The 27911-nt window shown below is 53.1% G+C and overlaps 8 protein-coding genes across 8 annotated transcripts; 3 read left to right on the top strand and 5 right to left on the bottom strand.

Annotated features, from left to right (window-relative positions):
* Positions 1 to 386: 386 nt before the first annotated feature.
* N0V96_006019 (uncharacterized protein) lies at positions 387 to 2675 on the bottom strand (the record flags this gene model as incomplete). Its single annotated transcript, XM_053193895.1, has 7 exons — positions 387 to 1132; positions 1181 to 1267; positions 1333 to 1546; positions 1625 to 1884; positions 1936 to 2065; positions 2137 to 2429; positions 2495 to 2675. The coding sequence occupies 7 exons, from the start codon at positions 2673 to 2675 to the stop codon at positions 387 to 389; spliced, it is 1911 nt and encodes a 636-aa protein (XP_053048471.1).
* Positions 2676 to 4445: 1770 nt separating this feature from the next.
* Positions 4446 to 5565, top strand: N0V96_006018 (uncharacterized protein; the record flags this gene model as incomplete). Its single annotated transcript, XM_065757554.1, has 2 exons — positions 4446 to 4686; positions 4775 to 5565. The coding sequence occupies 2 exons, from the start codon at positions 4446 to 4448 to the stop codon at positions 5563 to 5565; spliced, it is 1032 nt and encodes a 343-aa protein (XP_065613897.1).
* Positions 5566 to 6696: 1131 nt separating this feature from the next.
* N0V96_006017 (uncharacterized protein) lies at positions 6697 to 7467 on the top strand (the record flags this gene model as incomplete). The annotated part of the gene is made up of 2 exons (XM_065757553.1): positions 6697 to 7044; positions 7447 to 7467. 2 exons carry the CDS (start codon positions 6697 to 6699, stop codon positions 7465 to 7467), a joined length of 369 nt encoding a protein of 122 aa, XP_065613896.1.
* A 558-nt stretch (positions 7468 to 8025) lies between these two features.
* Positions 8026 to 8913, bottom strand: N0V96_006016 (uncharacterized protein; the record flags this gene model as incomplete). Its single annotated transcript, XM_053193893.1, has 1 exon — positions 8026 to 8913. The coding sequence occupies one exon, from the start codon at positions 8911 to 8913 to the stop codon at positions 8026 to 8028; it is 888 nt and encodes a 295-aa protein (XP_053048469.1).
* A 920-nt stretch (positions 8914 to 9833) lies between these two features.
* GCN3 (translation initiation factor eIF-2B subunit alpha) lies at positions 9834 to 11116 on the top strand (the record flags this gene model as incomplete). Its single annotated transcript, XM_053193892.1, has 4 exons — positions 9834 to 9855; positions 9947 to 10019; positions 10078 to 10948; positions 11015 to 11116. The coding sequence occupies 4 exons, from the start codon at positions 9834 to 9836 to the stop codon at positions 11114 to 11116; spliced, it is 1068 nt and encodes a 355-aa protein (XP_053048468.1).
* Positions 11117 to 12603: 1487 nt separating this feature from the next.
* On the bottom strand, positions 12604 to 16204 carry N0V96_006014 (uncharacterized protein; the record flags this gene model as incomplete). Its single annotated transcript, XM_065757552.1, has 13 exons — positions 12604 to 12673; positions 12729 to 12810; positions 12899 to 13119; positions 13172 to 13626; positions 13712 to 13787; positions 13837 to 14530; positions 14820 to 15106; positions 15159 to 15189; positions 15240 to 15253; positions 15308 to 15422; positions 15492 to 15677; positions 15785 to 15899; positions 15968 to 16204. The coding sequence occupies 13 exons, from the start codon at positions 16202 to 16204 to the stop codon at positions 12604 to 12606; spliced, it is 2583 nt and encodes an 860-aa protein (XP_065613895.1).
* A 3365-nt stretch (positions 16205 to 19569) lies between these two features.
* N0V96_006013 (uncharacterized protein) lies at positions 19570 to 21076 on the bottom strand (the record flags this gene model as incomplete). Its single annotated transcript, XM_053193890.2, has 2 exons — positions 19570 to 20747; positions 20809 to 21076. The coding sequence occupies 2 exons, from the start codon at positions 21074 to 21076 to the stop codon at positions 19570 to 19572; spliced, it is 1446 nt and encodes a 481-aa protein (XP_053048466.1).
* Positions 21077 to 24158: 3082 nt separating this feature from the next.
* N0V96_006012 (uncharacterized protein) lies at positions 24159 to 26549 on the bottom strand (the record flags this gene model as incomplete). Its single annotated transcript, XM_065757551.1, has 1 exon — positions 24159 to 26549. The coding sequence occupies one exon, from the start codon at positions 26547 to 26549 to the stop codon at positions 24159 to 24161; it is 2391 nt and encodes a 796-aa protein (XP_065613894.1).
* Between the last annotated feature and the right edge of the window lie 1362 nt (positions 26550 to 27911).

The following is a 27911-nucleotide window of genomic DNA, read 5'->3' as shown; positions in this document are numbered from 1 at the left end:
CAGCCTACTCGACGACAGGCTTAGCGAGAGTACGCCGAGTTCGAATCCCAGAATGAGCACCAAGTTTCCCAGCATGAGCACTAAGAGATGTAGCCCCCAGTTCAGCACCGGGGGGATGAACTCTTTTTTGTCCTCTTTCACATGTATTTATCTCGCTGACTATGGCACAGACTGTGGTCGGAATTCTGAGCAATTGTGTATCATGGTCACCATGAGAGCAGGTGGTTAGTTCAATCAACCGTCAGTCAATATGATCGACCGCCTAATTATCATTACTATCGACATAGACACAATCATGAAGTTCAATCAATGATAACCTCTCTACCATCTTGGTCTTTGGCCCACCTCACTCAATTCACAACCTTCAATCTTAACAACCCATCCCCTTAAACAGGCGGCCACTCCGGCCGACCCAAAGGACACAACTCCGGTCCGCCCGCAGCAGCCTTGATGATATCCGCAGCCTTCTCGGCAACAGCATACACGGCAGCCTGTATATGCGCCCCAGGGACGAGCGGCATGATCCCGGCATCGACAACGCGCAGGTTACACGTCCCGTACACCATCAGCTCCGCGTCCACGACCCCGCCCAGCTCCAGAGGCATCATGCTCGTCGTACCGCTGGGGTGGTACTCGGTGCCGACGAGCGGCTTCAGCGCCGCCATGAGCTCCATCTCATCCGTCGAGTTCAAACGCGGATCCTCAACGACGGGCTGGAGAGGCGTCATGGCTTCCGTACGCATGAGGCGCTGGACGAGTTGAAGGCCGAGACGGATAATTTTGCAGTCGAGCGGGTCGGCACAGTAGCGCGGGTCAACCACGGGTCCGTCAAAGATTGAGGCGGACGCGGGGCGAACGGTGCCGCGGGATAGAGGCTTCTGGTTGGCGATGGACATTTGGCCCCAGGAGGCGGCGAGGAGCTCGTAGGCGCCGACGTCCGGGCGGGCTAGGTGGGAGAGGACGAGGCGCTTTTGGCGGGTGTAGCCGGATTGTACCGTCGGCGGGGTGTCGAGCGGGAGGAAGGTGAAGGAGGATTGGTTTTGGGCGTGCTGGAGGAGGGGTTTCCACTCGGATGCGTGGTATTGAAGGCTTGGGAAGGCGACTGTGTTGATTAGGGGGGCGGTCAGGGGGCCTAAAGACTTGTTAGTTTTGGTTGTGTAATATAGGGATGTCGACGTACCGGTGTGATTTGTGACAAAGGTGTCGAGTGCGCTGTCGAAGGCGGCGCCGGTGAGGTCGCGAGAAGTGAATATGGATGAGTTGGAATCTGTGGTTCGAGTCAGCTCTATGGCCATCTTGGGAGGCAGTAAGAGGGATGAAGGGAGGACATACAGTCGAACCCGAATTGGGCCATGGGATGGTCCTGAAAGTTGTTTCCGACACCTGGCAGCTCAATCTGCACAGAAATATTCAAAGACTCCAAGACGTTCCGAGGACCAATGCCTGAAACCTGAAGAAGCGTGGGCGACTGGATTGCGCCGGCAGCCAAGATGACCTCCCTTTTGGTGGTGATTGTTCTGTTGATGCCAAGGGGTTCAGATGAGAACTATAGACAGTTAGTGAATAGGTCCCCCTGAATCCGGAGACGCCATCTTAGGAGAACGGATGGTGGACTTGCATCAACCCCAATGATTCGACGGCGGGTTCCCTCCTTGGCCAGTGAGCCTGGCAAGCCTGCAATGAGACGCGTCGCGGTCTGTCCGGTAATGACGTGCAGATTCGATCGAGGGATGGCCGGGTCGAAGTAGCCTGTTCTCGCATCAGAACGGGTCTGGTTGGTGGGAGACATGCTGGACGGGACCATCATGGCTCCCGTCGGGTCGCCCGTGTTAAGGTCGCCCGAGAGGTGGATGCCCATCTCTGATAGTCCGTGAATAACATGATCTGTGAGGAAGTCAGGATATTGAAACCAAATGGTTGGTAAGGGGACCATACCGGACGAGTTGTAGAAGTACTCAGGATAAGCGACATTGATGGCTCCTTCTGTGCCGTGAACCGACATATCTGGGTGGATGTTGAGGCGGTCCTGGATGTTTTGATCAACATTGGTGGTGTACGTCTCAACCTGTATGTCACGTCAGTTTTGGGGTTCTTATTTGTTCACTGCCATTGCCATGTGTGAAACATCAAGCTCACCTTCTTGAAGTAGGGAAGAAGGCTTTTCCATCCCCATCCTCGGTTCCCCAACTCTTCCCAAGCATCAAAGTCCGCTGCCGAGCCTCTGGTCCAGCACATGCCATTCGTGACGGAACCGCCTCCAATGACTCTGCCCTGGCTGATCCCGCGCGTCTTGCCATCGAGGAACTTCTGGGGAGCTGTCGTGACGCTCTTGCCGTACGGCGAGGGCGGCGTGAGGCCAATGTAACCGGGCGCGATAACCCTGCTCTCACGTCCGTCGAGCTCGCCAGACTCGATCACGAGGATAGTCGCTGGCGTACGGTCAGTGATGTTGAAACCCGCGCGTGGATTATGAAGGAGAAGAAGAAGGGCTTACTGTTCTTATCCTCGCTCAGACGGTTGGCGACGACCAAGCCTGAGAGACCACCGCCAACGACAATGTAGTCATATTCTTCGAGGAGGAACTTGTCGATAGTCTCGTCGGTGATGTGTAGGGCGTTCGAAATGGGAAGCAACACCCAAGATAAGAATACGAGCAACGCCAAAGTCGAATTCATATTGGTTGAGGTCGGGACGCGCTCTAGGTGATATTAAGAATAGAATTGTTGTCGTCAGGGCTCGAACACAAACGCCCTTCCAAGATGTATGAACACTGAAAAAAAGGATGATGATGAAGTGGAAATTATTGACACAGAACCAATGAAAAAGAAAAAAAAGAGCTTTCTGATTAACGAGAGTGAGAAAGAGGTCTTCCAGGTGAACGTCTAGGTCAAACGAATGGATGCAAGGCTTAGTCGCCCGGCCTTGACTATCTTGAGGATGTACACGGACAACGGGAAAAGAGTGAAAGGACAGAGTCACGGAAGACTCACCAGCGCATGACTGGGCACCCAAAGACTCGACCCCGTCAAGTGTTATATCCATTTCCCATTTCCATACTCGTTTCTTCTGCCATTTGTGATGAGATTCCTGGAGCACTCCACGCAGATATCTGGAGCACCTCAGTCCAGCAAGACAAGAAGTGGCACGAGATCGTGTTGTAAGAGAGAGTTGCGGAGACCACCTCAACCCACGAGTTCGTATTGTTGGCGTCCCCTTCACCCACAGCAATGTGTCTGAAAACACACTAGAACGCGTTACAAGTCTTCTAGCTCGCAAGTCCTTCTTCTTCGCCCTATTTCAGAGCTTAGAGACTCGTAGAAGACTGTTTTGCCGAGAGACTCAACTTTCTTATTCCGACAGCTGCCCCTCCTTCATCTGAAGTTGACTCAGCTCGCGCAAGTAATCCGGCGATCGTAACAAGCCATCGGCTTTCACGGACGGGTAAATTATTTGACGTGCCGTCCTTTTGGGCATTTCGAAATGGTCGATGATGTGTGATAGATCTGACTGAGATCATGCGCTGTATCTTGTGCAAGACTCTAGCTTGAATCACTTGAAATCTTCAGTATCTTCGTAGATCCAATTTTTACACTCGAGAAGAACCCTCAGTGGGTCGTTGCAAAAGCAAAAACGTGCCCCTCTATTCTGGCCGTCCCCTCGGGTGGTGTTATGTCGATCTTCACGGAAGCCGGAGCTTGTTGTAGAGCTGAATAGAGATCCCTGCAGCACGGCCAGCTTTGAAATCAAGATAAGTTGGCGAAAATGGATGTCGAGATGATTACGGAAGACAAGCCTGTAAAGACAAGTGTTGATACTTATACACGCACTACCCTCACGGCTTCAGCGCTGAGATGCTTCTCTCAATCCAGATGAAGATGACTGTTTACCATTGCTAAATTCATCCGTTTGAAGCCGTACCAGATATTCGGGCGTTGACATAGCCCATGATGCGATTGCGAGCTCCTGTCATGCAACAAATTGAGAGACGAACATCGGCCAGGGCTTGGAGCCTCTCGGAATCGCCAAGTCGACCATTATCTCAATGCGGGAAATGTGAATTGTACTTTGCATTGTCTGTAGGTCTTGCAGAAGTTCGGACCATTTCCTTGAGAAACAAATTAAGAATTGCGATGGCAAACTTGGGAGGAAACATCTGAGAAGGACGATGTGCGAGGAGGTTACACGGAAGGGGCAGCAGGACGGCACGGACGGACAGCTCCTTCGCCGTCGGCCGATGGACGATCGGAAGAGGACCCATATTTAGGCGCTTGAGCCAATGAAACGACACATGAAGTAATGTCACCTCTCCTCCTTCCAATCGTCCTGTGTGACGCAAGAAATGTTTCCATCGCTTACCTTACACCTCAGATTGCCATGCCCAAACTCGCAGAATGAGCATGTTGAGACGAGCCATCACACAGAGGCACGACGTCTTTCGTCGGAGCATGGCGGGCGCTTGCCGCTACCTACATCTTGCGCCCCCGTTCCTCCTGGACGACTACACGCCCCGTTATATGGCCTTGACCTCCATCGATGAATCCAAAAAGCGATCAAAGGCCTACGCTCATCTTTCCAAGTGCAACCTCTGTCCGCGACTTTGCGGTGTCAATCGTTTCGAGACGACTGGAATGTGTCTGATTGGCAATGACACCAAGGTCAACGTGATTGCTCCGCATTTTGGTGAAGGTCTGGAGCAAACCTCTCCATCGCATCCAACATCTTTACCAACCTCTCGGAGGTCCTGCAAAATGCTTTCGAGCTAACCATGGTCTAGAACCTTGCGTCCAAGGGCACAATGGCAGTGGCGCTGTATTCTTCTCGGGTTGCAATCTGCGTTGCGTATTCTGCCAAAATCATGACATTGCACATCAGCGTAACGGCCAAGACTTGACACCCGAAGAGCTGGGTGAATGGTACGTTAAGCTACAGCAAATCGGCCGCGTTCACAACATCAACCTCATTACCCCGGAACATGTCGTTCCCCAGGTTGTCCTCAGCATCCTGCATGCGAAAGAGCTAGGCTTGCGAGTGCCAATCATATACAATACTTCCAGTTTTGATTCGTTAGCGTCCTTGGAGCTACTTGATGGCTTGGTGGATATTTACCTACCTGACTTCAAGGTATGGGAGTCGGCGACATCCAAGCGGCTGCTCAAGGCAGACGACTATGCCGCCACGGCTCGCGAGAGCATAAAAGCAATGCATAATCAGGTCGGTGATCTGTGCTTTACTGGAGATGGCATCGCCAAGAGCGGCCTCTTAGTACGCCATCTTGTCATGCCCGGAAAGGAAAAAGAGGGACATCGCATAATGCAGTTCTTAGCTGAGGAAGTTTCCAGAGACTGCTTCGTCAACATTATGGAGCAGTACCACCCAGACGCGCACGTTGGCAAGACCAAGAGACGGAACAAAAAGAGCACCGACACTCAGGACGACGAGCTCCGCTATAGCGAAATCAACCGAGCCGTATCGGGAGACGAGGTATCCTCGGTCCGAAAGGCTGCGGAAACGGCTGGTCTTTGGCGGTTCTGCGATCCTCCTCGGCACGACGGCTTCAACATCTGAAAAGAAATACCTTGCGTCGAAAGGAACGATGGTAGGTGCTCTTGCGACAGGCTTGGAAGTTGCTCCTCAAAGGGGTAAGATGCCCCTGCACGGGTAGGACGGCCGCAGACGTATGGCGATCCAGACCTCTCTAGCAGGGGTGTTCGTCTGGATTATACCAACAGCACGACCGTTTTTTATGATGGCGTCAACACCTACAGCTGCGTGAGTGACGTGGTTGTTTTGCTACCAATCGCATCACTGCTGGCATAGTACCCTCTATGATCGTTTGGTCCTCATATCAATGTTCAGATCCACAATTGCGTTTCAGTAGCTCTTAAGGCGTTCATTCACCTCGAGTCTACGTTTGAGAACTATTGGGCTGACGAGCATGCAGGTAAAATCGCCCGTATTGATTTGCCAGTACAAGCAGATGGGCAGCTCTATCATGCATACTTCATTAGGACGCCGTATCTGCTGCGAATTCGGATATTGTTGGGAAGCACTGATCGCACCGGAGCTTCAACTGCGCCATCTTGTTTGCCAAATGCCTGCTCTTTCTCAGACGTACCAGACTAAATCCGGTTTCTCTTGGTCACTGCATTTTTATTTCATCAAGTTCAATTAGAGCTCTCGGTCTCGGATATGGGGATGCCGCGGCGAGGGGGTTTCATACTTATGAACCCCTAAGCTACCCTTTGCCTCGAAGGCTCGAACTGGCCAGATCGGGACACAGTGGGAATCGACTCTAATTGGTTACAACCTATATCTGATCGGACAGAGCCAACTGTTCCCTCTCGAAAGGCAACCTCGTCTACACTAGTACCATGGTTTATCTTTGCCCCTCATCATGAATCAGTATGTCGAAGCTCCAGTCTTCGTTCCTTCCAACATCAGAAATCAAGACTCTACAGCATCGTCTGATGACTCGGCCTCGAACGACTCTCCAAGCCTGCCATGCCTCAGAGGGCCAGGAATGCTTTATACTCCGGCAGTACCATCACCACTCCGGCCCGTTCTGAGACTCGGATGCCCGAATCCAGGAGCCAGCCTCATCACGACCACCAATCCGAAATCAGTGTGGTCGGCCTCAGCATCACCGCTTTCTTTCGAGCATTTATACACGGAAAAGGCTTACCTGACTGCTTCATTATGCAACAGGGCGAACGCGAGATCGACCTCATGCGAAGGCTGTCGACTCTTCAGGGGAATGTGGACAGCGGATTGCCGTCTGACGAGCGCCGCAAGACTAGAAAGAAGATAGCTCTGCTCAAGAGCAAGATCATCGATGCCACGGCACAAAAGAAGGCCATTCTCCTGCGGCTCGGCGATATCTACGTGGAGCTTCAAAGCCGCGAGACCTGGATACAGATACAAAACGAACTCCACGAGCGAAGATATGGATGGTGGTCCATCGATTCACCCAGTGCTTCTGCTTATGCTACAACTCCATCTGATGTGACATCGATGATGCCGCCGCCGCTGGACGCGGCCTCCCCGGTCTTCTTTCCCGCGGGTTGCCATCCAATCTACAACACGTGGCACGGGGCGGCGCCTCGTTTCAGGGAGCATGGGTATGAGGTGTGTTACGAGGTGTATAATACAGCACCAGCTGAATCGTGGGCCGATTTGAGTTAACCTGCTGAGGTTTTCACGGACGACTTTGGGAATCATGGCTTACGATTTGTTTATGGGGAGAGGGCAGAGTATTCGTGGCAGGACGTTAATGAAGGCCAGAGCCAGGAACCAAGCGAGGAGAACAAACTCCTGATGTCGGGCAGAAGAAGTGGTCTACCCTCATTGAAAAGCCTCTGGCCAGAGGTTAAGGGGCTACGTAGACCAGGCGAAAAGGCGAACGAGCCAGTATCACAGGTCTATCCAAACTAACTACCTTGAGCATAGTTGTACGGCAGACAGGCGTAAGTAGACGAACCCAGCCTGCGTGTGCCTTTGGTGTTCTCATGTTTCATCCAGGGAGTAGGCAAACATATGGTAATTGCAGTAAAGCAGGGTAGGGAATCTTTTTACTATAATCATCAAACAAGGGCCGCCTCCGAACTCCTTAACGTGCATCTTTTTAGACTTTTGTGTTTATTCCTGGCCATGAATATACCACAACCGTCACCAACTCATCCAGGCTTGCTTGCTCGCTCACTCACCGCCAACCACCTGCCACCATGCCTCTATAACACACAAATTTATTTGATACTGTCACCAAGGCCCATGGCGTGGCGGGGAATGTCCTCGTTTGAATTGCCCCGCTCCCATGGGTCCCGGGTTCGAGTCCCGGCTTTCTCTTGTAAAAATCCGAGCCTCATTTCATATGAGGTGTAGCTCGGATCTTTCGTAAGCCTCCTCTTGTAGGGGGCTGAGCTTTTGTTACTTTTTTCTTCTTTCGTTGGCAGCTGCGAAAACGAAACTACCTGGTAGCATTCGTCCAGGTCGTGCATGACTGACGCTCCGCGGCAGTCAGCCAGCCCCTTACGCAAACTCTCCAAACTGACCGTCGTCAAACCCCAGATCCTGCGCGGATTTCCTGTTCTCCCTCTTCTTGTCCCGGATATTGGCAGCACTTGGCGGCGGCGGCAATCCGAAGCTGCCAGCACCAGCACCGCTGCTGCTCTTGGGCGCGCTCGGCGGCGGCGGAAGGGAGAACCCTTGCAGCCCTCCTCCCGCTCCTCCGCCGGGGATCTCGGACCCGGACTCGGTCCTCGCCCGGCGCCCAATCTTTGACCCGCCAAAGTTGATTGTGATGGTCTCACCCTCCTTGAGGCTGTAATCCTTATTCTTCTCCTCCTCGGCGCGCTTACTATTTTCCGCCGCCTGCTTGGCGTGGCTGGCATCCAGCAAACCCAAGCTCTTCTGCGCCTCCTGCAACGCGACACCGAAATCAAACGCCTCGCTGCGCTCCTCGAAGCCGACGCCCAGCACGGCTTTCCGGCCCTGGCCGTCCATGACGCGCACGGCGAAGAAGCGCGACGAGTCGAGCACGGGCTCGACGGCGTTGATGGAGGTGTAGGGCGCGGCGGCGAAGAGCTGGCCGTTGGAGGGGTCCTCGAGGACAATGTCGACCTTGATGTGGTTCTCTTTCGAGGTGATGCCCGCGGGGGCGCCGGGGGCCACGGGGACGACGGCGGAGCCTACGCCTACTGGGGTAGGGCGGGCGGCGGCGGTGGTTTCCCAGGCTGTTTCGAGGACGCGGAGGCGCGCAGTGAAGATTTGGCGGTCGGTCCAGCCGGCGGCGATGTAGCCCTTGTTCGAGGTTAAGGGAGGGATGTTATAGACGTGGGCGCCGGAGGCGATGAAGAGGATGCGCTGGATTGCGTCGGTGGGAAGGGGGTTGCCCGTTGTAGGATCGATTTGCTCCATTGCCTTTTGTTCTTTGTGTATGTGTGAAGAACTGTGATGTGTTGTAGATGTGGTGGTGATGGTGGTTTGGAAGGATGGATATAGCTTCAACTACTGTCAGGGAGGGGTAAGAGGATGTGCTTGGGAGCTTCTACGGGTGTCTCTATCGTGTAGAGGTAGAAGAAGCTTCATGATGGAGAAAAGAAGCAGAGGAGAAAGAACGGGGTTGAATTGCTTGCTTGTATTCAGGGGAGGGAGGGGGGGAGATGAAGGCTTACAAGGACGGGAGCTTGATTAGCTGGGCATTGGGTGGTGTCAGTGTTTCGGGAGTGGAGGGGACCCCGCTGTCGGTAGTGGGATGCTTTCAGGGTGACGGTGACGATACAGGGCGATGAGACCGCTATTTCTATGGTGTTGTAAGGACCCTTGACCGACGGGGGGCCTAGACGGAGGTGTGCACCTTGCTTACGGCATCGGAGGGCAACCTGGAAAGATACGGAGCAGATAGGTGGATACTTGGGAAAGACGTGTAGATGGCATGGGAGGAAAGGTAGCCCCGTATCAGAGGTTCCGGTGGTGAACCTAAGGAGAGCCCCTCCTAATTACCCCGCCAAATCAGAGCCATCAATCTCCTGGGGCCTGGGCGCAACGGCAAGCTCCATTCGGTCACTCGTGGCCCGTGGGAATTGAGTCACTGCCTTTTGCCCAAAATTTCCGAGAGCTTCAACACCAAACCCCGCCATCGCGACTCGCAACTCGACGTCCCATTACCAACTTCGGCCGATTCCCCTCTGACCACACCACCGATATCCGATAGTCTCTTCGGCAACCGCTGTGAGCACCACTGACGACACGAGAAGCAGCGCACGAGTTGCATGCTGCGCAGGGCCTTGCCCATCTTGCCCATCTTTCGAGCCGAATCTTTCTTCTCATACATCACCATGGCCACCGGCGACCTCACACGTGCGCTGCCCCCTTTCTCCCTATCTAGCAACCTACCGACATGCAAACGCACCAAATAAAAGGAATTAACACTGACAGCGTGATTTTACAGCAGCTGGCGACAGCCAAAAGCCCAAGGCTTCCAACGATATCCCCATTCGTATCAAGACAAGTGATGCCATCGAGTACAACACCACATACTCTTAAGATCTAGCCCAAAGCTAATCTCTCCCTCCCCTCCAGCATCGTCTCAACATACCACTCCCTCCTCGAGGACCCAGACCTGACAAAACCCGTCGCCGCCATCGAGGCCCTCATCGCCCTCCTCAACGCCTCGGGCACAACCACCGTCTTCGAGACCCTCGACCTCGTCAAGCGCGCCTCAAACACCCTCCACGCATCCGTGAACAACCCTGTCCCGCTCCAGGCCGGCACCGACCTCTTCCTTCAGTACCTCGTCTCCTCGCTTAAGCAGCAAGAAGGCGCAAACGCATCCGCCTCGGCCGCCGCCGCCCCCTCCCCCTACCAGTCCTTCGAAGCCGTCCGCACCCACCTTCTCCGCAACGGCCGCCTCTTCGCCTCCCGCGCCATCGCCGCCCGCGACCGCATCGCCGACGCCGGCTGGCGCTTCGTCCGCGACGGCAAGGTCGTCCTCACCCACGGCGCCTCCCGCGCCGTATCCAACCTGCTCTTCCGCGCCGCAGACCAGTCCGGCGACGGCGGCGTCCGCTTCAAGGTCGTCTACGTCCGCGACGAGCACCGTCCTGCCGAGTCGGATCGCGTCGTCAAGGAGCTCCGCGACAAGGGCATTCCTGTCGCCGAGATCGCCGAGCCCGCCGTCGCCCACGTCCTCGGCCTGCTGCGCCAGGTCCACATGGTCTTTGTCGGCGCCGAGGCCGTCACGCAGAACGGCGGCATCATCTCCCGCATGGGCACCTACCAGATTGCCAAGCTGGCAAAGCAGGCCGGTCTACCCTTTTACGTCGCCGCCGAGTCCCACAAGTTTGTGCGCAAGGTGCCCCTGGACCAGCGGGATCTCGGTTTCCAGCAGCACGTCTTGGACTTCCGGACGGACGGTGCCAGCGAGCAGCCCGAGGATGCGGTGGACTACACTGTGAGTTTTTATATGAATCACAATATCCTGACTGAGTGCCCATGAGTGCTAATAAACATACTACAGCCCCCTGATTTCATCTCCAACCTCGTGACAGAAAACGGCGTCAAGCTACCCAGCTACGTGTTTGAGCAGCTCCTCGACATCTACGGTAGCTTGAACGGTTGATTCTCACTACGAAACACATATGATATACCCGCCTATGATTTTCAGAGTTTCACAGTTTGGAGACTCCCGACCGCACATGATGAAAATCGTGGGCGTTGATGCCACTGGGGCCCGGCCGCGGACGTGCCGGGGGCCGTATTGTGGAGACTAAAAGTCCCGCCGGCGATATAGAGCTGCGTCTCAATGGCAGAGTCCGATGGCCAGGCGCATAGTAAGGGAACTGACCGATCATGGTCAGCGGCAGTAGTGTGACCGTGAATCAGGCACCTCAAAGGTGCTTGTCACTTGAATAGGCGTAGACGCCTTGTCGGGGGGAACTATCCTGCTGATGACGGGACGGGAGAGACATGTCGGCAAGAAATGCCCGTTTTAGAACTCGACATAGAGTGAGGAAGACCAAAAAAAAAGTTCAATTTTCCAATCACTGCTTGCTACCTGCGTCCATAACGCATACGTGCAGTACAGACCAGATGAACCCTCGCCGAATTGGCTTGTTTCTATATACGAGAATATGCAACCAAGAGTCCAACGAGGTGGACTACCTCGTAATTACACTGCACACGAACGACCTCACAATAGGGCGGGCGGGCAGAGCAGCCCTCCACCCCCCGCCTCACAGTCCGTCCTTTCGCCCCTGCACTCGTAACTTGTTCGTGATATCTGCTACCCCATGATACAACAAAAGACGGGGAAGGTCCAAGAAGGTGAAAACCGAAGGGGGGGCCCGACCGGACCCCCACGGCCTGTTGACGTCACAACTTCCAATATGGGAACTGTCCACGCGCGCAGTATGACCTGCATACGCAGTACGCCCGACCGAGGGGTTTGCAGGAACTTTTTTGATGGTCCGGGGATGAGTTGGAAAAGGCGGGGATGGATGGATGGATGGATGGATGTCCGGCACCTCGTTCTTGTTCCCGAAAAGGTACGTAACTGGTAAAGGTAGGTAAGGTGCCCGAGAACCGAGGATGCGGGAGATCGTGGGCGGGATCCTGGATCGTCAGTACTCAGTAGTGGCAAATACCACGTCGTCGCGGTGAGCCAACACAGGCTCTGGTAAGTTTTAGCGAATGTGAATCTTGATTGATGATATCCCGCTCAAGTCGGCGGAAGTCGCCTGGTTTGGCGAAAAGTAGTGGTACAGTGAAAACGTTTCTCGATGCCCAATCTCAAATCGAAGAAACGATACCCAAGCCACCCATAAGGAACCCGAAGTAGGAAACACGATACACCTAGATATGAAAACCCGTGTGAATGCCCCTTGATCCCTTTTCGTTTCCCCCAATGATGCTCCTTGCAAAACGAGACAAGACAAAAGAAACTCAAGCTTTTTGGACAAATGCCAAGGGAATGGTGCGAACGAAGTTGAGTCGTTCTCGTGGCGAGGGCAGTGTTGGACTGAGAGCCTTTGCCAGAAGGGATGTGATTAAGAGAGGTAATGCTACATTAGGCGATAAAAGCCAGCAAGATGAAAAGAAAGCAACTGCTTATTTAATGTCTCTGACGAGTCTTGCGCCGCACCAGGCAAAGGGGTAGTTTCGTTGGTACCAGTTGACGCTACAAATTATCAGCACATAATGTCAAGACATCGCTTACATACTATACGACTTACAATGATCTTCGGCCGGCGATGCGGGGATGCGTTGACCACGATCCTCCAAGCACGATGTTATGCTTACCATCGAAGAAGTCGGCTACAGCTCATCGTTAGCAAGATTGTCAATCTCGTGAAATGCAAGTATATTACCCGTGTACTGAGGGTATAGAGGCATAGGCTCGAACCCTTCATGGCGAGCAAGGGGCGTGCTGGTCCATTCCCAGACGCCACCGAGCTCACCCTGTCCGCGAGGCGACCGCCGTCGGCCGTCACGGGAACCGGGTGCCAATGCTGCAAGCCAACATTGGCACCATCGAGGTCCGCGAAAAGCTCCGATCGAGCCTTCGCAGCCTCAAGCGACTTTCTCTTTGGCGGTGTTTCCTCGACGCCATCATTCGACAGGTGGCTAGGGACGTCAGCTGATAAGACTACTGTACTCATCTGAATATTCAACTTACCCGTTGACTGCTGGCACCGTCCTGCCCAGCGTACGCTCAGCTTCCATCTTCTTCGAGTTATGAACGTAAGTGTAGATGCTTCGAGCCTCCTCAAACGTCGGGATTCGGCCTCCCATCCATGCTGCACAACCAGCGAGTTCATCAAAAGATGCGAAAATGGGCCAGTCCAATGCATATTTCAGCGGGACCAGACCATAAACTGTGCGGACTGCAATACCGTCAAGGAATGAATCGGGGACCACACTATCACCATTCTGGTGTCCGTTCACATGTCCATTTGCAGTGCCATTGACATGTCCGTTTGTGTGACCGTTGACGTGGCCGTTGGTATGCCCGTTGACCCCATTGACATGGCCATTTGTATTTCCATTAGCAAGATACGTTTGCCCATTCGCATCCACGGCCGTGTCAGAATCGGATTCTGCTGCTTGAACATCGGCCCATGATGCAGGGACCTTTTTGATGTGGTTTTCAAACATGTATTCCGCATACTTTTCAAGTCAGCCTTGAACCGATCTCGCAGAATATCTAGTCACTCACCTCCTCATTTGTGATCGGTCGTCCTTGTGCCTGGAATGCATGAACATTGGCCTTCCTTGCAGGTCGCTCGTTGTCCCTAGTACCATATAAGTTGTGAATTCACGTTTCTGAAAATCGTCGCTTACCAGCCAAAGTACCCGTTGACACCAGCATCAAGATCAGGCTCGTCCATGCCAAGAATAATGGACTGAGCAGGTACATCGTGCCACTGGTTGGAGACCCGGGACTGGCGAGCTTTATTGGCCAAGCGCTTGAAGTCCGGGCGCAGAACGTCAGGAGGAGGGATAGTCTTGTCGCTCTGGAGCATCATATAAAGGAGCGTCTCCATGTGCATGATCTCGTGCTCGAATCCCACCCAGATACCTTGAGCAGCAGCTCTGGGAATGTTATCGATTCCATTCTTGTACTGGTCAAGTAGCCTGGACCGTACACGCTGCTGGTATTGAAGAATCTCTTCCACTGCGGGCCATTCATCAGGGATTTCGGAATGAGAGTGGCATTGCTCCGGATTGTCGACATCAGGGTCAATGCCCCGCTCGAACATTGGCTGGAAGTGGGCTGGCTCGGTCGGAGGCGTCTTTGTAGTTTTACACAATTGAATGTCCAAGAACCCCGGGATATGTCCAAGATAGAAGATGCAGGCGTTGCGAAGCTTGATGGGTTGGTCCAGCAACTCCTCTTTTGGTAGCATTTGCTGTGTAACAGCATCCCATGCCGCCCACAACGCCTCCCAATCGTCCAGAGTGGGACAGGGCGAAGAAGCGTAAAGTTCGGGGAGACGACTGAAGGGCATTTTCCTCTTCGAAATCATATGGATTCCTATGACCAAGTCAGCTCTGGAAACGAAGATCGGGCTGCCAGCCATGATGCAAGTGGTTTCGGTTGCAATAAATATAATATTTGGGACTCGGTCAGATGATCGAATTGGGACCAGTGAGATCCATCATCTTACGATCCGGAGACTGCACAGGGCCTTTTTGGGCAATTGGATCCACGTAGCCGGCCAAACGTGGGGGAGGCTTATGGGGTGCAGAACCATTTTCGCGAAGGGTGACCACCAACGGCCCTGATCACTCGGTTTCATATGCGAGGGAAGGATTTCACTTACCATGCTCGGTTCCTTTTGTCCAGCAGTTTGTCTCGACCAAGCCTGCCATGTTCCACAAATTCTCGGCTCCCAGTTGAGAGTATTTCAGGCTCTGCTCAACTTGAATGCGCTCGTGTTGCCTGACAAGTGCTCCCAAAACGTATGTGTCTCGAACGGGCGAATAGAAAGCTTGGTGACGTCCTCCTTCGTCATCGTACACATACTCACCGATGACTTCCCAGTCTTTGAGCTTGAAGGCCTCTTCTCCCAAGATCTCATTGGCATTGGCGAGTCCGTTGAGGATGAACCTACAGAGAGGTCAGTCAATGGGGCTGAAACAGTGGTTCATGTTACACCTACGCATGAGTTACTCCTTTCTGGTCTTGAAAACCTAAGTGTTAGTAGATGGATTTAGTGGGTTGGACGAGGCAGAGCCATTACCATTGTAACCATGACTGGACCTGAGATTAGCTAGCTGAAGACCAGAGAGCTACGGGGTCGAAACTCACTAGACTTTGGAAGGATCGCAGCATCCGTCCAGCCCAATCAACAATTTGTCCGACTGCGTCAGAACGTCACTGAAGTGCTTGAGGAATCCGGCCGCATCATCGCGCTCGAAGTTTCCTACACAAGTAGTCAGATATGCCTAGAGTTGAGAATCGAAGATCTAGTTTCTCTAACCTATGCTTGAACCCAAGCTCAAGATGCACTTGGTGCGCGCCAGGTTGGATGGCTGTTTCAGCCATTCCCGGCCATCATCATAGGTCCCCAAAAGACCATGGCATTTGACGTGATGGAAATCAGGAACTTGAGCGAGCGTGCGCTCTAATTCTTCTCGGGAGAGGTCGAGTGCGTAGTAATCGATGTTCTTGCCGGCGTCTTCAAACGCTTGTAGCAATAAGCAAACTTTACGAAGGTTGCTTCAAGAAAAGGTCAGAATCATCTCAGGCGAGTCATCAATTTTTAGCAGGTATTCACTGACCCACTTCCCAACTCAATGACCATAGAGTCGGTTGAGATGTTCTGAGCAATCTCTTTTGAGTTTTTCTCAAGAACCTCGATTTCGTTGTTGGTCAGGTAGTACTCTTCCAGATATGTGATCTGGGGTAGTTGTTAGCGTTGATCACGCAAGATGTGGCTGAGCTGAGGAGCACTCGATCAGCACTTACATCCTCAAACAATTGCAGGCCCCGTTCATTGTAGAGAAGCAGGGTCGGTAGCCTCCGGGGTCCGTTTGTGGGGTTCCACATGGAAATGATGTCGTCCTTCAAGTTTGTTTCAACCGCAACGCGTCGAATATCGATGATGTCAAGGACATGTTTGCCCACTGGTTGTACTGCCTGTTGCTTAGTCGCCTTGATACTGGCGTGGGGAACGCTGTCCTGAGAGACGGCAAGAGAACCCATCGTGACAAGTAATTGGGTTTACGGAAAGACAGTGGCTTGAGTGTTGAATACAGGCCGGATACAAGAGAGAGGAACAAAGGTCAGAGTTATATGAAGAATGTTGAAAGTAGCATGTGCAAGACAACATGTGCTTTCGAGACGAGAAGAACGGACGAGTACCTTTACCTTATAGGGGCCACAGCAAAGTTACCTGGGTTCTCCCAGACCGGCGGAGGTGCCGGCAAGCATACGACGGTACACGTTGGTGTTGCCATGCTAGCAATAGGGCATGTTCGAGACATGTACCAAGTGCTGAGTGTGGATTGTCAGACGTACAATTGGTGACTCGGCGGGCCATGGTTTGCCATTCTGGTCTACAGTGCAGCTACTTGACGGAGCTGAGAAGTATTTTGGGGATGTTGGCAGCCAGCGTGAGCATGTGTACGATCGGGGTACTGGGCGCCAGACATGGGATCAAGTGAGACGGCAGCACATTGAAGGCTGCGTTCGGAAGTACACTAAAGGTATTCCGGTTCCGTGGACCTTGTACCAGTCAGTGCAATTCCTTTGGTCATAACGTGCAGATAGAAGAGGAGCGTGACAGCTTCATCCTTGACAGAGAGTGGGAGAGGTTTGTAATTGAGCAAATCAGCGGACGTCATCTGAGGCGTATCCCACGCCCCACCGAGGGGGCAGCCACGCTACTATTGCTGGAGCTCGACGCGGATCACCGGATTCGACATAGTTGTGGTACCTTGATTATTGGAAGCGGCCGTTGTTGCGCCCTACTGCGCGGGAAAGGGTAAGCTTCAAGAGACCTTTATTTGGCATTTGTTGCCTGGTCGAAAGATATCTGGCGAAAAAAGAAAGTTGTGCGGCATCTTGGCGAGGCTCGAAACCGCAATTATCAGGGGTGTCGGTAAGGTTGCTTTGCATGCTCGATACAAACTTCCTCGCGGCTAAGGCCATCCTCGTAGCTTCCAGAACGAGCGTTCGGAGAGAGTGTGCAGAGCTTTCGGGTGTCTCCAACAAACCAAACACGCAGCATCCAATTCCAGCAGGGCCAGCTCTCATCCGCGAGGTTGAGGCTCATGAAAAACACCATAATTCGGAGTAATTCGGCACTAGAAGAGCAGTAGTGAAGCTGACTGCAGAAGTGAAGATATCAGCCAGCTTAGTCGCAGCTCAGGAGTTGCCACAGCTCTTCGAAGCTCTTGGGAAGCTCCCCATCGGCTGGCGAGGTCGCCTACACTAACGTGACTAACTACCACGAGTGGGTGTCACGGTGCGAACTGGTGTCCAAGGTGCCACCAAAGACAAGGAGCACTTGTTGGCCTGGGCTTCCAGATCGGCACGAAGCCTGCAACCCCGGCCCAGATTAGCTGCAAAACTCCCTGAAGCCTGTGGGGGTGAGACCAAGTAGAGTGAGGGGCCTTTGGAGGTTCCGACACTTACACGACACGTCTTGGTGAGCCTCAGCCCACCCAGATGACCAATCCTGCCGACAACAACGGGTCATACTGCGTGTGGGTGAGGATATGTCGACGTCATGTTTCCTCTGACGGGACATGGCAGCAAAAGTGTTGGCTCCCGGCTAACTTTCTCATAGTACTTTTGAACTATTGATGCTGTGCCTGGCACCCAAAGAACAGCCAAAGATTCCACACGAGGGCGGGGTAACTCAGGTACCGTTCCAATTGAGTTACCCAAAGGGCGTGCCGATCGACTGTCCCCGTTGCAAAGCGCAGTTTATGACAATGCCATACTGCAAGGCAAAAGTCAAGGCGACGAAAGAGAAGCTCAACAGCAAAGCGCGATTTATGCATGACATGATTTCCGTCCACGAGTGCGGGGAAGCTGTTGCGTGTCGGTGTTACCTTCGTGCAGCTTCTCTTCTCGTCTGCCAACCCTAGTAGGCTTTGTAGTCCGAAACAGCCCACGGAGGATTTTGTCGCGTTGCCGTATTTTCCGAAAAGTGTTGACAATGTTGGACATGGGATCATCGTCAGGGGTAATGAGCATCGTATATGGCCGAGGATTCTTGCGCCAGTATGCATCTGTACAAGACCCTATCGCCATGGCTGGCGTGGTCAAGACAATTCGGCCCGGTACCGCGGTGTGCGCCGTGGGGGGTCCAGACACCTTCGGTGAAGCTCGGTCAAGTATGGGTAGAGCGAGATGGGCGAGCATCGACATCTGGCTTTGTTTGACAGCCAGATTGACGCTGCTCGGCTATCTCGAGTTCGGGCGAACCAGTTGGATCACTTGTTCCTTGCATAAGGCCACAGACGGGAAAGTTCCCGTGACATTGGTGCTGGGGGGAACGTCCCAACGGCGAGGAGCAGCTCGATCTTCCCCAGACTGATAAGCTTATCTATCAGTTGTCTCTGAAGATCACTCGGCCGGTTCGAGCAGTGACAAGGTAGTCCAAGGTGGGAGCCGGGGCCAATCGAGGAGGTTCCTGAGTTCTCCAAGATAGATAAGGAACCGCGGCCCGCATCAGTAGGTATTCGTGGGGCCGTTGGGACGGACGTCGTTCCGATACTATCGCCATCTGCCTGTGTTGTGAGGCTACGCCGTCGTTCTCGTTTTCGCCAATGTGGAGAGTGGAAACCTAGAAACAACAAAGATGAGTGAGCACTACACATTTGTCTTATTCATGGATACAAACAGCACAAATGACTCACTTCTGCCGTAGTCAGCAAATAAAGCGCCAAACGCCCTAGTAGCCGATTGATAATCGCAGGTGTAGTGAGGAGTTTGTAAGACTTCTGCAATTTGCATCCGAGCCGGACGGAGAAAGAGTATGCCTACAGCATTGAGGTACATAGAGCTACATGTGGCGAAGGAAGGAATGACTGATCAGCCCCGCCGCTTCCTGAGAAGTCCTTGCCTGGATGCACGATACCCTTCCTGCTGGACTAGGCAACTTCCATCTACTTGGGAAAGTAGCACTGATGTCAAGAGCAAACAGTCGTCAAATATTTCCCGGAAGGAGTCATCTTCCACACCAATCCAACTCCCAACCACGACATTGTAGGGCCAGCTGTCTATTTCTATTTGCTAGAATGGATCACCGACGTATCCCGATTTGTCGACCATCAGTTGATATACGAAATGCCGTTGCGTCGCCTTCTTGGCCAATTCTTTACCACCTGGCTTCGCCGATTTTCGATTTATGGTCTCTCCACGGTGCATCAAAAAGGCTTCTACCTTTTGGACATGCAAATCCCTCCTTTCATGAATTATCCTATCTAATACGCAAAAGGTATCACCAAAACTCGAACACCCCTATTCAGCAAATAGCTGCCAAGACCGAAGCCGCCATAAACACCACCCAATGCTATGCCATTAACACACCACGACTATTTCATAACCCCGTCTAACTATGACGACTTGTTCGGCTTCCACGCCTCAATCCACTTGCCAATAACCTTCACCTCTTGCGCAATGATCGCGGCATTGTCTTCGCCGTTGTTCAGAAGAAAGTCCGGGACGTGGTTTGCTCCCTTGACCACAAAGGTAGCCGTCTGTTCGGTGGTCTTGACCGGTCCACCGGGGCGATAATCAGAGTTCATCGATGCCGACCTCCAACCGTCATGCTCGCCATCGCAGAAGAGGACATTCTCGAACGTGGCGTTCCAACCACCAGTCCAGTCGTTGAACATGGCCGCGGTGAATCCCTCAGAGCTGGCCGGCTTGAATCCGAACGTCTGTGGGAAGCGAAGATCGCACTGGCGCTGGCGGTCGGCAGGCCGCACGTGCGATGACACGATATTGGTGCCGTCCGACTTGGGCGGGCCGACATGCCACCATCCGAAGGGCTCGTTGCAGAGTTGCCAAGTCCAACTACGATCAGTACTAAGGTCGTTCGGTCTGTTATATCCCACGGCTTTTCCATACAAGTCGCATGATTCCTCGCCTTCGCACACCTCGCTATACCGGCTGTGCATATACGATGTGTATCCCTTCCACGCAGCCTTCAAACCCACACCCGACTTCTCGGTGCCCTTGATCACGTTGCCGTTGTTTGTGCTCGTTTCGATGTAGTCACAGAACTCGTATACCGCGGTCTCGTTGTGTGCCCACTCGATTATAGGCCTCAGCAGGTACCATGCGAAGTCGGCATTGTCCTCAAGAGTCTCCAAGCCGAATTCTTCCTTCATCGCATCGATCTCCTTGGCGGAGCCCTTCTCAAGCACGCTGTCTACTTGCTTGATGACAAGCTTGACATCGGCAGAACAGGCGCGCGGCAGGGCCTGCTCAATGGGAGTGAAGAACTGCCAGAAATCATCAATAGCCTGGACGACGGCAGAGCTGGCATGGTAGGCAGCAAAGGTGCCAGGTGCAATGACAGATGTCCACGCGGAGAGGGCACCAGGATAACTGCCACCGATCAATACCCAAGGAGACTTGTCCGCGTTGGCGCCTTTCTTCTTGTCAAAAGAAAGCTCGACAGTTTCGGCGAAGTGTGTGTTGTCATAGATGGCTTGCGGCACATTGAGATATTGCAAGGTGTCGGCTGTGAAAGTCTTAAAGGGCAGAGATTTTCCGTAATATCGGTCTATAATAGTAGGTGTCAGTCTACCAAAGTCTTTTTGTGGACTCTCCAACAGCTGACTTACGCTCCATCAGGACAATTGCCCCTTTGTACGTCTCAGCATACAAGTATGTTAGGGTGCCATTTTCCAGATAACCGGTCAGGCCCTCAGCATCACCTTCACCACCATTCAACATGAATACGGGATATCCTGGGCCGCCCCAGTGCTCCGAATTATACCAGTATCTTTGTTTGAACGTGCCCTTGGACAAGTCGGTATGGTCTAGGTACTGGTCGAACGTGCCGTTGTGGACCTGCGTTCCCGAATGCGCTCGACGTTGGAGGCCGCCCATCTTAGGGAATTGCGATAGCTGCGGCGCTTTTAGTTGTGGAGTCGGGATTGAAGCCATCACAGTGGCTGCGAAGGCCACTGCGGAAGCGAATATTGAGGCCTTCATCTTGAAACAGGTACTTGACAATGTGACAAGCGAGAGAAAAGGAAAAGATCTTGGTCTCGATGGTATACAGAGTATTGAGACTGATAACTATTCGGCTACACTAATACCTAGAGAAGCGTGCCCTCTTCGATCATATATTCTTCGATATTCGGGTGCTCTGGTGAGCCTCGGACACTGGGCCTTCCATCGACCAGCCCACAACATCACTCAGCCTCAACCGCAGATACAAACTACCGTGAAAAGGAAGAGAACCCCAGCCAGTGCCCAGAAACTAGTATCGCAGCAAGAAGGCCCTCAATCTGGCAGTCTGACAGCCTAATCGCCTGTCTCTATTTTCTCCGCGCTGGACACCAGACGTCGGTCCATGTACGAAGGTGTGATTCGGGCTAGAGCCTGCTTGGACCGGGGGATGAAAAGCAACTCCTCCGAGTGCGCCTCCACCATGCAATGGCAGCGTGGCCGGCGAGGTAAGGCAATATTCTTGGCAAAGGGACCAGCGATAATTTGACTGGGGCATATCAGGTTCATCGGTCAACCAAGCGGTCGCCTGGTAGGGCCAACGCGGGACAGGCTGTTCAAGTGGACGGACATGCAGCCCGTGGGATTCGCTAGTAAGCTAAGCTTATTATTACCCTCAAATCCTGGAAAATCCTACCTTGGAGCTCATAGACTGGGTCTCCTGCAACGCACGAATGGCTGGCAGTTGCCGCGTTGGTTGTTGCTATTCGTATGGTCTGGTCGGGTTTGGTCATCCCCTCATACCTCAGCCCCGAAAAAGCTGCGGCCACCCGCGTCGCCCATCTGTCTACTTTTTTGTTTTTTTTTCCTTTCCAATGCGGGCTGTGTGGCCGTGCATTTTTCGCCAGCTGCTGATGCCCGCTGCATCCTTCTTTCGTTTGCTGCTGCCTAGGCTGCAAGAAGCCCCTCTAGGGCTGGGCTGAGAAGCTGACTGCATGACCAACCTGGTCTAATTTCTATTTTTGGGACGAACCTTTTGATTACCAACAACGGTTCGATGGTAATGGGCAATGGTCCTCGATGGAAAAGGATTATGCTCTCAGACACAGCTGTCTGCCTTCACCGTCTTTACTGTTCTGGGCTCCCGTATTCTTTGTCTTGACATCACGGTCCGGTTATCGTGTCGGGGCCCCGCAGTCCCGCCCCCATTCCGTCCGTCCCGTTTCGGTCCTGTACGCTCCCGGGCCGGAGCCGCACCCCACACCGGATCCGAGTCTTCCTCACCTTCCCTGTACTACCTTACCTTCCGGTCGGGTCGGCATTATCGTCCGAACCCACCGGACGGTTCGGACCGGGAGTAACCCCCTTCCCCTTTCCCACCACGCATACGAATAAGGCAAGTTGCACAAACCGCACAAACCGCACGCTGGCACTCGGTGACGATCACACGTTCGTCAGATGAGACAGCAGAATGCCATTCAACAAAATTAAACAATCTTTTCCTCGGGAGGCGCAAGAAATGATAAACAGTGTGCGTGGTACAAAGATACGATCCAGAAGCCAGGTGAGAAACTGAAAAGCAGCATGTTAGCGGGACTGCTGTCGCGCCGCGGGCGCGGGTGTGAGGGAGGAGAAGGGGGGGAAGAAGAAGGGGTGAGTGAGTAAGATGGAGTTTTCCGTAAGCCCAATAGGCCTAGACGCACTAAGGGTACCAAAGGAAAGAAAAAGGTCTCGGGATTCGAGTGATCCCACCACACGGCTTCCCGAGCGCCGGTCTACGTGGCTTTTTCTTCCTTCTTCCCTGTGTAACGCTGCCGTACATGTTTACTTTTTTCTTCACCCGGAAGTCGGGGGGGGCACTGGCATCGGGTAGTCGTCATCGACATGAATCGTTTAGATATCACACGATAGTATTCCAGACCGAGCCTTCGACAAATAGCGCCGGCATTTTCGAGTAAGGTGAGATATACAAATACATTTAAAAAAGCGTCGGTCGGCGCGTCATCGAAACCCCTAAGAAAAAACATTCAACGCCCGCAACCTCTCAACCCTGGATTCCGCGTGGCTGGCTGGCCTGGGGCCAAGCCAGCTGGGGCTCGAATTACGGTCCCCTTCCAAGGGTGAAGGGTTTAGAAGGGGATGGAATGCGCTCCCTTTCGGTCAACTTTTTTTTTGTCATGGGTGAGAAAAGAAGCCGGCGTAAGCACACAAAAAAAAAACGCGTACCTGGGAATCGGTAAACCTTCATTCCAGGAAAATAAAAAGTCGAGACATTGTTCCACTACCGAAACATGTTAGGGGAACGGACACGGCCGGCGTAGTACAGAGACAGGACAGAGACAGGACAGAGACCCCTTTTTTGACTGAGGTCAGCTTTGACTGACTTGACTGACTTGACTGACAAAACAAAACAAAAAAAGCTGACTTAACTTGTTCCTCCTTTTTTGACTCGAACTCAAATCAAGTCGACTCGACTCGACTCTGACACGCCTTCCCCACGTGACGGAGGAGCGAAAGCTGCAAGCAGAAAGAAACGAAAGAATACCACGAGGAAACTGCGTGACGTGAGCGTGAGGAGAACGTGCTCAACGTTCGCGGTGGCGCCAAGGGTGACGATACCATCAGTAAATTTCGTCACGCATTTGCCTTGGTCTTCGTTAGAGGGCCAAAATTGACAAACCTACTCTTACCCCTTCCCTTATGTGGCGCAACTTATTGCACCGCGTAATGAATTTTTGTAGCCCAATACAGTGATGATTGTCTTTTCTTTTTCTTGTCTTCTAACGCTCTCTCATGCTGATTATGCCCGGTCGACATTTTCCTGTGACTGTTCGCTCCGCGGCGGGGGATTCGTCATAGCTTCGTACCAAAGATTATAACGCACTCGTAACTTCTGTCTGAAATATCACACGCGCTTAAATGCAATTCCATGACACGGCGTTCCCATACATCATTCCCCATATAACCGTGTCTCGGATTGGGGGCCTCGAAGCCTCCCCCACCTGCTCATCTGAACCCTTCAAGAATAACTCCCGCTGAACTGGGTCAACGGGTTGCCCCCGGCCATCTGCGTGTAGAAGGGGGGCTTGAGCATGTCCCAGTCACCAATGTTGGGCGCGCAGACCATCCCGCCCGTCGTGAATTCTTGAATGTCCTCAAGCATGGTGCCGAATCGCTGACCCTGGTTCTGCTGAACATAAGAATCGATACTGACTGTCTCGGCATTGAGGCCAGCCATCGCAGCCTCGTTTGGCAGGGAGCCGGGAGTTGGCGGGAAGCCCTGGGTTGGTGAGTGATGTGGAAAGCCTCCGGCATAGCCTTCGTGGCCGGACTGCTGGTGGAATGCGGCGGCGTTGATGGCGGTAAATGACGACGCCTGGCGAGAATCCCTTCGGCTATCCGAACCACTGCCGCTGAGATGGGAATACTCAGGGCCCAAGGAAGAGCTCCTTTCTAACGTGCTAGCCCGCGATCCGTCGGAGCCATCGTAGGCTGTTGGCCGGTCGTCGTCCAAAATGATGCCGTTGCTCGTAATCTTATCGGCCTTTACCCTCCACTCTTCCAGTCCGCCGCCACCTCCGCCCAGTCGAATGGTCAGAGAACCATCCCCGCTCTTCCTCGAACCTCGACTCGTGTAGTCGGAGAAGACCTTGGTGAGATACTGATCAATGTCCTTGAAATACGTGACGTAATTGGAGGCCATGCTGAAGTAAGGTGCAACTTTGGTCAATGCTTGGAAAGCGATACTGGTATTCCCCGTCTGCGTGTTCTCAGAGATGGCTCCCGAGTTCCGTTCTTCGATCTCCTGTTTGCTGACCATGTGATTTTGAGTATCCATGTGAGGATAGTGCCGTGCGTATATTCCAACAAACGCTGCTTGCCAAATCGCGAATATGACCAGTGACGAATGAGGAAGTTTGTCTCGGCATGTTGAGATGAGGTCGATGATTTCCCTTCCAGCCTTAAAAACCTGCTCTGCGCTGCGCTCCCAAAAGTGGTCGGGAACAGTTTCGGGATCAAATACGGGCTCATCCAGAGGACCAACCGGCTCGGAGCATTTGATGGCGATGAACGGGATGTATTCGCGATGTAGCATGATTTTGCAAAGGGCGCCCAGCATGTGAAGTGATACGTACATACTGTTGTCGTGTTTCCAAAAGTTCGAGCTGGACCAGGTAAATTCTTCCGGAAGGTGAGCGTAAAAGGCATCAACCTTTTTGTTTAGTTGATAGAAAGTCGACTCTTGGTCCCACGGCGGAAGGGATTCCGTATGGCGGCCGCCCGCGAAACTGTACTTGGTGATATCGCCCCAGAAATCTGCTAGTTGCACAAATCGACTCAAGACGCTGTCGTCGATCGGTGGCCCCATGCCGCCATGTCCCACCTGTCGTAAGAATCCGGTATAGACAACGCGGCCCAGGTCGAAGGCGTGTTCGGTGCATGGCAGCTGGATTTGAAGATCGTCGGACCGAACCATAGAAACCCGATCAGATCCGCAAGACAAGAGACGATCTAGTATCAAGCAGCTAAACATGGTACGGCGTCTGATTTCCTGGTCTTTCCAACGGTCCGAGGGTAGTTGAGCAGATTTACTCGACCGAGGAGATGGAGCCAAGGTTCTCTTGCCTCCCAAAGGCTTGTCTCCAAACCCCAACTTCAAGCCTTGGGCCATCCGTATGGCAACACCAACATACATCCACGCAGCTAGGCCGCCGTTCGGCTGGCTCCATTTGTATAGGCCGAGCATGAGAAAAGCTTGGACACGGACGACAGTAGCTGATGTCAGGGCTGACTCGAGTTGCCCAAGTGCCTTTGTAAGAGCATTTGCAAAGTACTCTGACGCCATTGATGGCTCCGGCCTGGGTAGAGCACCGCGAGATTTTGGGCCCGCGATTTTGTCATGTGTGATGTGCGCCACATATTTGACCAAGTCTGGGTGAAATCTTGCAGTGAGAGCCAGAATGCCCAATAGGATCAGATTTGATTCGGTTGACGGCTTCTTAATGTCTTTGTCGTGAATGATACCCTTGAGAGTTGGTAGGTGCAAGAACGGGAGTTCGGTAGCGAAGTGCAACTTATAAATGTCGAAGAGTTGATGCCACAAGTCGACAGTAAGATATGGTGCCGAAAGCACTTCCTGGGCGAGCGCAGCAACAGTACGCCCATCCGAGGACGTTGCATCTTCGAGCTTCTTCACTCGCTTCCGATCATGCCCGACTTCCCTTTCCTGCTTCGGCGCAGTTGGCGGTTCTGATCGTTTCGCCGGGAGAGGCGTTGGATCAGGAAACTCACACTTGTGTCCTGCCTTGATGCATGTGTCGCAAGGCGACCCAGTGTTGTCGTTGTCGCATTTGATTTTAGATTTTCTGCATCTCAAACAAGCTATGCTAGATCTCATCGGCGGCCGCATGGCTCTAGAAGGTCTCTTGGCACTTGAGCCTCCCGCCAAGATCGGCCTCAAGTCATCGTCGTCGGGCACGACAGACGTGTGAAATCTGGCCCCTCCCGAAGCTTGCCTATCTGCGGGCTCTGCTACAGTGGGGGGCGCGGAGGTTCTCTCCGATGGCGAAAAGGTTTCTTGATATCTCCTCTTCGGCGTGGTGTGAGTGGAGGACGCTGTGGGTGCGTCATCGGAATCCGACGCAGGAGAGAGTATAGACTGAATGCGAAGTTGGGAAGAAATCGTGGCGGTTCGGGCCTGTTATAGACCCGCGAAGCCAGTGAGGGGTGGCAGATATTTGGGCGCAGAAACCTTGACGAGATACTCGGTGCACCAAGTACCAGTGGGCTCCCCTCCTGTAGAACCCGCGCTGCGCCAGGATGACTGTGCTCGTGACAGAGTGACTTGGGATAGGGGAGGGCAAGATACGCAGAGTTGGACGACTGTGACCAATGTTTGTCGAGGCGATGCTAAGTAAGGCAGGCCTCAAGTGGCACAGATGAGCAGGCAGTGGCTGTCGACAGCTTGCGACCGACGGGTGTTTGCTTCAGGTGCTACACGAAACACCTGCAGTACGTCGGGTAACCCGCACTCCACGATAAGGTGCTGAACAAATTCGGGTTTGACGGGTGGCCAAGGTGCGATGACTGGATAGGCGTAGTCCTACTTCTTTGCTTGCTGAGGTGGAGAGCTTAAAGAACGAAGCTTTGGGGACGGCAGGTAAAGCTGGTATCTCGGGATCAATGATGCGTGCAGTGATTGAATAAGCGAAGTTTGGCTTGCAATTCGAAGAGTCTGAATGAACGCTGTGCTGGTGAAAACGTTCTGGTAAAGAGAGTTGCCCTGCTGGGAATGCGTAAGGTCACAATTCGTAGGGAAATCAGGGAAGTGGGATTGCGAATTTAATCGGGGATGGATGTGGCCGACTTGAGCAATAAGCAATGAGTGGTGGTCTGAAGCTTGCGTTCCCACGAAGCAGTGGCCGGGGTGCAGGGAGGCGTGGGAGGGTGGGAAAATGGTCGAATTCTAGCCGGCCGTGCTGTCGGCCCCCAAATTGACTGTGTGTGCCGGGCCTCACCGGCTAGCATTGCTTGCCCGCCTCTCCCTTGCTTGTTGTCTCTCTTGATTAAGCTGGCTTTGTCCCTCTGCTCTCTCCATTACGGAGGGGTTCTCTGGCACCGACTAGATCGATAGAGTCTGGAATAAGCATGTTTGCTTCTACCCCTTCGTCGCCGTCGTCCGGGCTGTTGGTTCTGCTAGAGTAATTCTATGGGGACACAGTCAGAACAGCATAGCAACACAGTCGAGTGAACCAAGCCTGTAGAAAAGGCG

The sequence above is a fragment of the Colletotrichum fioriniae genome (assembly GCF_027942845.1).
Source record: "Colletotrichum fioriniae strain IMI 355084 chromosome Unknown scaffold_6, whole genome shotgun sequence".
Classification (NCBI taxonomy): domain Eukaryota; kingdom Fungi; phylum Ascomycota; class Sordariomycetes; order Glomerellales; family Glomerellaceae; genus Colletotrichum; species Colletotrichum fioriniae.
This window is presented reverse-complemented; position numbering and strand designations above follow the sequence as displayed.